This window comes from Fusarium oxysporum, genomic scaffold (assembly GCF_000149955.1).
Source record: "Fusarium oxysporum f. sp. lycopersici 4287 supercont2.58 genomic scaffold, whole genome shotgun sequence".
Lineage (NCBI taxonomy): Eukaryota > Fungi > Ascomycota > Sordariomycetes > Hypocreales > Nectriaceae > Fusarium > Fusarium oxysporum.
Window position 1 is genome coordinate 1 of NW_017264858.1, and position 10125 is coordinate 10125.

Below are 10125 nucleotides of genomic sequence, written 5' to 3' on the forward strand. Positions count from 1 at the left end.
ATTCGCTCAGGTTATACGCAGTTATGCAGAAGCTGGCGCTGCAAATTCAAATTTAAATACACTGACTTTTTATGGCCTTGCGCCCCTTATGATATTCATCTCTCGCGAAATGGGGTTCTCTTTAACCGGCCGGACTATTCCTCTTTGAAACATTTTACTCATTGCTTCGACGATCGAGTGACATCAATGCTATAAACATTGCACGAGATGCCCTCAGTCCCATTATTTCCCAGATAACAACCTGTGGTTTTGGTTTATGCGCTGCTAATCGCGATGGTGCTGGATGCAATCTAGGCGATTTTACTCGAGTGCCTCCCTGGGGGTTCTTTGGCGAAAGCATATTGCTCGAACAGAATCACGGCCTCTCATAGATATTCAACCTCTCGGCATGATCCAAGAACATTCGCCTTCTGGAATTATCCGAGGCGACAGCGGTGGCACTTTTATCATGGTGGCACTCCAAAAGCGCGACCATGACGAGCGTCGGAGACAGTTTATAGTCTCCACTTCCAGACACTAACTCGAGATTATCATCCTCATGACAAACAGAAGTCATCTTGGGCCACTGGTAGCCGCGTAGTTCCTCTCCAAGCCGGACCTCTAGGTAGTTGACAATCTGTACTTGCAGGATTTATCACAATTGCGGTAAGCTATCCAGCCTCAACCAACGTGCAGTACGATCTCTTCAACGTCACTGCTGAGGGTCCAAGTACAGGTAACACATCAGTATTCATTGTATCCACTCTATCAGCACATCGGAGTCAACACAGTGTCAAGCATATGGTCGCTCATCACCGTCGGAGCAACTCACCTCTCTTGAGCTCAGCCCATTAGGAGTCAAAACACGGTCACTTACAGTCGATGGCACGCGTCTACCTTGACCTCGCCACCATTGTCGAGGCGTTCCGACATGTGAATTAGCGCATTTGGGATTATCTTAATCGTTTTCGAGGAGGCAAACGTCTACAAAGCCAGGAATGATCGTCTACTCTCCCAGATACGACTGTATGGTGTTTCGATAACCCATTTCCGTGGCGAATATGGCGATCACCTTTGCCAGAGGATGTGAAGCAGCAGAATGCTACAGTCACTAAATGAATAACACTACTCAAATGTAACCGTGCACTAGCCCCTCCTCTCACGAACCATCTCATGTTCAAAGCTTAATTCTGATCAACTTATCAGAGTGGCACCTTGCACCAAGGCCAGGATCATACAAAAATATCCCTTCTCAGCGTGGCAGCCCAAAATGTTGATGCATAAACTACACAGACTACTCTTTCCTGCGAAATCACCCTGTTGCTCTTAGCATTGAGACAAAGGCTGACTTTACCGCTAAAGCAGGATCAGTCGAATTACAAATCAGCCCATGGCAATTATCCAATGGTCTTTTCTCTCCAATCTTATCGCGAGAGCCGGTAGATCCCTTGAATATTTACCCAACTTCCTGGCTATTCATTATGATACAAAGCCAACAGTGGCATATCGCAGGAACAACAAGGGAAGGGAAAAGATGGTATTGTGGCTCCCGTTCAAGTTCGGTTCTATAGATGGCATTATATAGGTTTACCGAGTAGTCTCTGGCCTATGGCATGTTTAGAGGTGAATTGAGAATGAGTTTTGGTCGCCATATTGTAAGAATTCACTATTGAGGAATTGACAAAGGGCTTGTGTTCCTGCAGGGCTGTGAATACTGTAAGACCTGTAGTGCTTCTTTGTTCTTTTTAACCTTAGTAATAAAGAATTTATATCGGTATCTTCACCAATAGACTGCCTTAAGCGGTGAATATAAATGTTGCAGGACTTCTTTGTTTATACAAACCCCAAAAGCAAAGAACATGCTAAGCGATAGCTTCAGCAAAGACATACTAAGGCAGCCACAATTGCAAACTGCGCAATGCGGTGAGTTTCGGAAATTGACATGCCGTCTTTATTACAGATATAAATACAGCAACGCTTGGAAAGCTCTCTTCGTCACCACCTCCTCGCAGACACTTGCAAGTCTCACGTAAACAGAGGCCACTATCAAAAACCTCTCAAGCCTGTCCATTTGCGTTTTCGACGTCGGACACTTGTCTGTCATTCATGTTTCGTAGCAACATCCTAACGGACTCATCTCTGGTCATTTCTCTTATCACGAAGACATTTCTCGGAGAAATGTCCAGCCTCACGGCGATTTGGTGATTCCTTGTCGTGAACATAATCGAACCGTTCCGATTAAAAGGTAGATATCTGATGAATGATGCAGCTTTAGCATTTCCAAAGAGAAGCTCTGGATCATCGGCTTTATCGATGATAAGGATCCAGCTGCAAGCACGCTCACTCAAGGCGACCTTTACAAACGACCTGACATCGGCATCGTCCTCTTCGATGCCATTTATATTAAGCTGTCGGCCAGTCCCACGATAGGCGTTCTCAAGGCCGGTGGCATCCAAAGCCGGAACCCAGAAGACCGAGCAGTCTGGGTATATATCACGAACCCGATATACCGCCTCTAGCGCGATCTACGTGTTACCAACCCCGCCGAGGCCTTCGATAGCTATCCTTTGGCAGTCGTCCGGGTCTACACTAGGCGTAATCGGCTCAAGAAGCTGTAGAAGAATCGACTCGCGCCCAACGAATTCCTTATTTCGACCGAAGGGAACTATAAAGTGATGATGATAGCTTTGGAGCTCTTTGCAAGGATATCGATGTTGATGCGTGGAAGCAGAGCCCCATTCCCACGGCCGTGATTAACCAAAGCCATGATTGTCTGTTGATAATTGTGTTTAAGCCGCCAGGATGCTTGCCGGTATTATTGAAAACATTAATGCGCTGGACTAAGATCACTCCACTCTCTTACACTTTGCTGCTGATACTTGCAATGAGATCGTGTTTTCTCTTCTCCTAGCATCCGAAGACAACTTTCGACTAGCTGAGTGGAAGAGAGGGTGCTGAAGGAAGATTGCACAATGTAGGAAGGTCCAAAAGGTATCAATATATCTATAACATCAATAGAAGCGGCTCTGCTACGCTCACCAATAGTTCTCGGGCCTACAAACCCGCTTGGTTTGCGGAAAGAGAAACCTCACCACACAGTATGGGCAAGAATATAAGTCAATCTGGTTCAACTATATCGAGAAGATTGTATATAGATCATGAGTGCCATCTGTCAGTCTCGGAAGCATCTACTCATCGTCGTTGGGGTCGACAACAGTCTTGGACCACTTGCGAGCCTGGACGCGGCGGTTGAACAGGATATCGATCTCACGGTACGAGCGACCCTTGAACTCAGGAAGCCAGATCCACGACATGACGAAGCACACAAAACCCGTTCCAGCCCAGACATAACCACATTTTCCGCCGAGGTTAGCTTCCTACAGTAAATCATTAGTTTCGCGACAGCCAAGATAGAAGCAGGATATACACACCTTGGGGTTGAGCATGTAGCTCGACAGGAAGATGCATGGGATATTAACCAAGTAGTAACTGGCACGACCGATACCTGTGGTGAGAGGCCTGAGACGAATAGCTGATGTCTCGCCAATGATGGCGTACGAAACAGGAGCTGGACCAAGGGTGAAGAGAACAGACACGATCAGACCCAATGAGGCTTGAGCCAACGAGGACGCGTTGCTCTTCTCAACAGTACCTGCAATACCCAAGGCGAGAAGGAATAAGACGTTGATGAATGAGCCCCAGACGTAGATGGTGCGTCGACCAATGTAGGTAGTCAGAATCCAAGACAACATGACAAAGATCATTTGCAGAGCAGAAGTGATAAGTCCGAGGGCGAAAGCAGTGTTTGTGGTCATACCAGCCTCTATCGAATGCATTAATATATGTCATGTACAAGGGATGATTGAAGAGAATTGGGTAGCAAAGCAAGTATACGTACGCTCAAAGAAATAGGTGGCCTGGTTAGCAATCAGATTGCCGGTCAAGTTCTGGGCAGCATATACACCGCACACAATAAGGGTTCGGTAACGGTCGGTTCCCTTGAAAAGCTCGAGGTAGCTAGGTTCCTTCTCGGACTTTTCGAGCTCGATAGTTCGACGCATCATAGCAACGGACTCCTCATGGTTCTTGACCACAGTGCTGCGACCAAGGCGGGCGACAGCCTTGACGGCATCTTCGTATCGGCCGCGACGGGTGAGCCACCATGGAGATTCAGGGGCGAGGAAGATCAGGATAGCAAGGGGTGTTGGGAACATCCACTGCAGAGCGATGGGGACCCTGCAAGTCAGGCATTGTTAGAATTGGCCTCGCCTAGAAGCTCAGAAGGGAGGTGAGTATGGTACGTACCTGTATGCTGCCTTCTCCTCGAGCCCATTGTAATGGTACGCCACGCCGTTAACGATGATAGAACCGATAGCCCAGAACATCTGCAACATCTGGGTTGCAGGGGCACGCAGTCTCATGGGGACAATCTCACTGCAATATGCAGGGGCATTGGCGATAAAGATACCCCATGGAATACCCTCGAGGACCTGGGCCGCTACCATAACAGACAGCGAATTGGCAAAGAAGAAAACGAAGATAAAGGCGTTAAGAAGCATCAAACCTCCGATAGTGGCCCAGCGGTAACCAATGCGGCTAGTAATCGGGCCAGCAATAGTGACGCCAATAAGAGCACCGACGGGACCGCAGCACTGAAGGGCAGACTGCCAAGGACCGGTGATGACATACTTGTTGACGTTTTCGCTGTAGACACCGTAGTCCTGTGCGAACTTGGGCAGGGCGATGAAGTTTCCCATCAGGAAGACGCAGTACGACTCCATGATCTGATTTTGTCAGCTTGGGAGAGAAAGCCAGGGTCTTTGGAGTAAAACTTACAATGGTGCACGACATGATGAATGCCCAGAGGGTAGCCATGGGATAGGCACGCACGGCCTCGAGGACACCCATGTTGAATTCGGCATTTTCAGCCTCGATGGCATCGCCTTTGAATTGGGCGATTTCAGCCTTGTGATCGAGGTCTGCCTGGTGGTTGATGGTGTGCTTCTGGGTCTCAATCTCAGCGGCGGAGACTGGCTCCTCTTTTTCAGAGATACCCATGTTGGCTGGACTCTACTCGACTATTGATAGATTAGAAGGGAGTAAAGGAGACGAAAGAGGTCAGTGAGAGAACACTGGTAATGGCCGGGAACGGGTCGGCGGTGGACTCATTATATGCTGATCTGCAGCTTCTCCTCGAGCACGAGAATAGGCAATCCGAGAATCCTTTGATGAAGTGTGACAAGGAGATAAACCCTCGTCTTAGACGCGCCTATGGGAGCTTGGCATCGCGGATAAAACGGTGGTATCTCGGCCGTATTATCTGGGCTTTCTCCAGACTCGATTCTAGCGCCATGAGGGGGAACGGAGGTAATGGGGTCAAGAATGGGGTATTGGGGGTAACTCCACGGGGTTGAGAGTCCGTTTTGAGATAAGCGTCAAGAGGTGCTGATCGTCAACCGCGACTAGAGTTGCGCTAGTGTTAGACGCGCCTATCAGCACGTAGCTTCTGCTTCTCCAGGCTGCATTCTAGCGCCGTTGGGGTATTTTCCACGGCATCGATAGCCGGAGACCTTGTCATCGCGTGTCTATTCCCGTTCGCTGCCGTATTCCGGGACTGGAGCCTTGGCAACGCGTTTCCTGGCACCCTCTCTTTTTACATGGCTAAATAGCCCTGCTTGCGTTATGTGTTCTCCGGGTTTATGTTCCTCTTTGCCTCCCGAAACTTATCCCGACACGACCGCGCGTGACATGGATTCCAGTGCACTTAGACCTCTTGTTAAGTGCCGAGGTTCACTTGATGCGTGTAAACAAAATTACTTGAAAGAGAACAAAGCCTCCTCTCAATACCTGCATTGAAGGACATATCTCCCCAATGGCTAATCTCCAAGACCGCATTCAGCAAATGAGGTAAGGGGCACGACGCAAGCATCAGCTGCCAGATCTATCAACTCAAAACAACACTACACTCAGCAAACAACTAAAGAATAGCTCAATATCTCAGCCTTGCATTAATTCTCTCGAGGTCTCAGACTCAAGACCCTATCCCCCTCCCTTTCATCAGAGATCGAATTACTTACCCACGAATATTCGTAATTTGAGGAGGACACGAAAGCGCGCCAATTACTTGGGTTTGCGCCTATATAAAGTTTAAACCAACTTTAAGAAGCTAATATTCTGGGAACCGCACTAATAGATCCCCAGGGAAAGACCTGCAGCGTCTATGTTTAGTTAGCCGCACATATCGGCTTCTCGCTGCCACGAGGCCTGGGCGCAGATCATCGCGGAATGGAACGAGTCTCTGCGGCCCGTGATCTTTCCCCACGGGGGATCTTCAGTCAAGGTTGTAGCTACCCTGGTTTAATACATTGAGCAAGTTTGGGCACACCATGAAAGAAATAAAAACGGCCCGATTGCGGTGCTGTGACCAAAATAATGCACGGAACTTACTGATATATCTCGCTGGATGTATTAGACTGAACTTTTGAAGCATAAATAGCAGGCCATGGCAGCATTGGAACCCCATCAAATGAGCCTTTCAGCAGACCTCCTCTAGATATACTTCGGCTATCTCTTTGACAACACAACTTGTTTATCATCTCAATGAAGTCCCTCCCTTCAATCCTGGCGGCTGCCGCCATACCCTCCCTGGCCTCTGGTCAATCCTTCCAGTCCACTCCCGTCATGGGCTGGAACTCATACAATCAGGTTTCATGCAGTCCCAACAACAAGACCATCGCCACAGCTATTGAAGCTCTCTCCAGTCGTGGTTTCGTCGATGCTGGCTACAAATTCTTCCAGATCGATTGTGGCTGGGCCTCTCGCGATACACAGCGTGATCCAACCACGGGAGCCTTGAAAGTTGATTCCAATGCCTTCCCGGGCGGGCTTAAGCCTCTGAGCGACTTGGCTAGGTCCAAGGGCATGAAGTGGACTATGTATTCCGACGCTGGTGAGCGCATGTGTGATCCCCAGTATCCATCCCCTGTGCTGGGATCCCTGGGCCACGAAGCCGTCGACGCCGCGTTCTTCAAATCGTTGAATACAGAGTATTTGAAATGTCAGTATTTATATGCGAAATCGATAGCATCCTACTAATCAGGGTATGATCTAGATGACAACTGCTACGCTGATAGCGCCAGCAACAACGCCCCCAAGGATCCACGAACTGACTTTGTCACTCGTTTCGGCACAATGTGGAGCGAGTTGCAGAAGGTTGGGATTCCTGGAATGCTCATTTGCCAATGGGGTGTTCCATACTCCTCATCCAGTGGCCTCGAAGGTCCCGCGGAATGGACTCAGAGCATATCCACCTCCTTCCGCCTCTCAGACGACATCGGCGAAGGCTGGAGCAATGTGTACCGCATCTCCAACCAGGCCATCCACATCGCACACAGGAACCTCTCAGGTCCTGGCCACATTGCCGATGCTGATCTTCTCGAGGTTGGTAACTCTGGTATGACATTTGACGAGCAGGCGACCCATTTCGCTCTATGGGCCATGCTCAAGTCCGCTCTCATGATCTCCACAGATATCACGGCGCTGTCGGCCCAGACCGTGGCTGTTCTTCAGAACAAGGACTTGATCTCAATCAACCAGGATGCAGCTGTCAAACCTATCAGTTTGGTGCAACGATGGACCGGTGATCGAGACTTGTGGGCGGGACCGCTTGCCAACGGGGATATTGCAGTTCTATATGTCGACCAGAGCAACAGTGCTCGAACCCTCAGCCTCCAGCTTTCTGCTCTCGGCTTCCAGTCAGCCGACATCAAGGATCTGTGGACGGGCAAAACTTCTACTGGGGCTTCTTCATTCTCCAAACAGGTTAACGGCCACGGCTCTGTCGCATTGCGTCTCTCAAGCATCAAGAAAGTCAGTAGCACAGCCAATTACAAGTACACGTCTCTTTCCACCGGTTCGTTGTCTTCAGGGGCCAAAACTGCTTCTTGTTCTGGCTGCACCTCCACAACCAAGGTCGGCAACCTCGGTGGCAGCTCCAACGGTCAGGTTGTCCTCTCCAATATCAGCACGTCCCAGGCCACACCAAACGTTCTGTTCGACTACCTCAACGGCGATGTAGGATTCGGTGGTAGTACCAACGAGCGCCTGGCTTCCATCAAGGTCAATGGCGGTACCGCGCAGACTGTGAGCTTTCCCCTGACAGGTTACAACTGGGACAAGGATGTCTACAAGGGCTATGCCGTAGAGCTTTCTGGCTTCAACACCAATGGCCCAAATACCATTACCATTTCGGGCGTCAATGGTGGTTGGGCACCTGATTTTGACAGACTGGCCGTTATTGCCTAGCCTCTTTTGTAGAGACTCACAGCGTTCATCAGGCTTGGTGGGCCTCAATAGGAGATAGCTACCCTGATTAGGTAGAATACTGAATGCAGCTGTTAAGTACTTATAAACATGCATATCTTTTGTTCTTTTATAACCAGTAATAATAGAAGCGTTTAGTCCCATTTTTCCACGTCTTTTTCGAGTTCTTTGACCACCGGGCCCGAACATGTTCTCTAGAGTTAGGAATTTGGCTTATTTGCTATTTAATCCAATATATAATTAGTATAGCAATCATTGGGGTCATAAGACGATTTATTTGTAGGAGGACGGTAATTTCCTGGATTATCCTCGCACTTCCGGCAATGATGTCCAGCTCCATCATCTTGCCGTGATGCTTTCCCAGTAAATCCTTTCCCATCAGCGACGATCAAATTCTTGGTGATGATGGACTTCGAGAGGGCTTTCCAAATTGTCACAGCTGGAGACCTAACCCCAAATTGCATGGATAGATAACTCGACTTTATGAAAAAGTCTAGTTGTCAGTTATCATAACAGACGCCCGAGCTAAAAGGAAAACCACCATAAGAACCATTACGGTTTAAAGTATGCAGCCAGTTATGGGCAAGCAGGGGAGCAAAATGATACAGAGAGCCAAAGACAAATAGAAACACTGCCAGATGTAAATAAGAATGTGCAATTTATCAATGTATGGTTATATTATCGTTAATTCTTAGTCATAAGAGTGCTAAACCTCAAGTTGACTCGGTGATGACTGACATGCGTTGTATCGTGTTGCGTGAAGTGCATCCTGAGATACCCTAGATGCTCTAAATCATCAGCCTATCTGATCTTATGATGATATATAAGCCACGAAAATAATAACAACATACATCCAATACACGTGCTGAGGATAGCATAAATTAGAAAGACCAGGAGATTTCTAGCAGTGCTTACTTGAACAATGCACAATACTCAATCAGCAGCGTTTCCGCAACGATGTAGCTAAGATCTTATTTATTTCACCTTCTTTTATAACACACCTATGATCAAAAGCGCCTATAGCTTCCGCAGAGAACTGTTATTATTTATAGATAAGTGCCTTCTACAAGCCGCCTGTTTAATATAAGTCTAAATTCCCTTGAACGTTATAGCGCATACCCAAGGAAATCCTGTTCTTAACAAGCCATCTTAAGATACGGCGCGTATCTAGGCTGAATAATGCACGAAGTTGGTCTAGCTTCGACCAGCTCATCTTGGCAACTAAGTCTCACTCCTAACCTCATTTGATTGCAGCTGGCTCAATATCACATGTTCAGATGATTAGTTCTTACGAGCCCAGTATCGTAACAACAGAGACCAAGCTGCCAGCTTCACGTCTATTCATATTAGGTAGAAAGGAAATTATGTGGCAGCAGGAGGGAACATAAGAACAACAAGCAAAGAAGAGATAGAGAATATTTTACCTCAATCTCCGAAGCCGACAGAAGCAATAAGCTCGAAATTTAAACGTGTATCTTGAAGAAAGTGCCTTCATCACGAATCAGGTTTTGGTGCAGGAATAACTTGCTGAATATGTTTGGTTACGCGAGATCAAATCTCAGGATGCAGTCCGAATTTTGGTGGGGAAGTCATAAGTCTGAAGTGCACACTTATGCATCTTACGTATCGTGTTGCAATCTGCTCTATGTAAGAACCAGGTCACGGTCCGTCAGCTGCATTATCTGAGATATCTTTGCTTGACTGTGAGGCCGGCATGGATAGCCTGGCGGATCGACATTACGAACCGATATACCGGTTTACAAATCTTAGGTGGCTTGTTTTACTACAGCAAGACGAGATGAAGATGCCCAATATGTTTGACTT

At 47.8% G+C, this 10125-nt stretch overlaps 4 protein-coding genes across 4 annotated transcripts in view; 2 read left to right on the forward strand and 2 right to left on the reverse strand.

The window, feature by feature from the left end:
* Positions 1 to 2292: 2292 nt before the first annotated feature.
* FOXG_22885 (uncharacterized protein) lies at positions 2293 to 2409 on the forward strand (the record flags this gene model as incomplete). The annotated part of the gene is made up of 1 exon (XM_018403307.1): positions 2293 to 2409. One exon carries the CDS (start codon positions 2293 to 2295, stop codon positions 2407 to 2409), a length of 117 nt encoding a protein of 38 aa, XP_018258681.1.
* Positions 2410 to 3084: 675 nt separating this feature from the next.
* FOXG_17607 (MFS transporter, SP family, general alpha glucoside:H+ symporter) lies at positions 3085 to 5137 on the reverse strand. Its single transcript, XM_018397617.1, has 5 exons — positions 4816 to 5137; positions 4285 to 4763; positions 3878 to 4215; positions 3411 to 3802; positions 3085 to 3356 (listed from the first exon to the last, which is right to left on the reverse strand). Exons 1-5 carry the CDS (start codon positions 5035 to 5037, stop codon positions 3168 to 3170), a joined length of 1620 nt encoding a protein of 539 aa, XP_018258682.1. The 5' UTR covers positions 5038 to 5137; the 3' UTR covers positions 3085 to 3167.
* A 1442-nt stretch (positions 5138 to 6579) lies between these two features.
* On the forward strand, positions 6580 to 8283 carry FOXG_17608 (uncharacterized protein; the record flags this gene model as incomplete). The annotated part of the gene is made up of 2 exons (XM_018397618.1): positions 6580 to 7036; positions 7091 to 8283. 2 exons carry the CDS (start codon positions 6580 to 6582, stop codon positions 8281 to 8283), a joined length of 1650 nt encoding a protein of 549 aa, XP_018258683.1.
* A 1784-nt stretch (positions 8284 to 10067) lies between these two features.
* FOXG_22886 (uncharacterized protein) overlaps positions 10068 to 10125 on the reverse strand; it is a gene marked incomplete at its 3' end in the record, with an annotated part of 1801 nt that continues 1743 nt past the window's right edge. Inside the window, exon 3 of the mRNA XM_018403308.1 lies at positions 10068 to 10084. Coding sequence (XP_018258684.1) covers positions 10068 to 10084 — 17 coding nt within the window. The remainder of the gene's footprint in view (positions 10085 to 10125) is intronic.

Excerpts from the sequence above, each read along its gene's own strand:
- FOXG_17607 (XM_018397617.1), bottom strand. The coding sequence starts at position 5,037 with ATGGGTATCTCTGAAAAAGAGGAGCCAGTCTCCGCCGCTGAGATTGAG. Across the intron at positions 4,764-4,815 it reads TCATCATGTCGTGCACCATT|ATCATGGAGTCGTACTGCGT; the intron begins GTAAGTTTTACT and ends TGACAAAATCAG. Across the intron at positions 4,216-4,284 it reads GAGGAGAAGGCAGCATACAG|GGTCCCCATCGCTCTGCAGT; the intron begins GTACGTACCATA and ends CCTGACTTGCAG.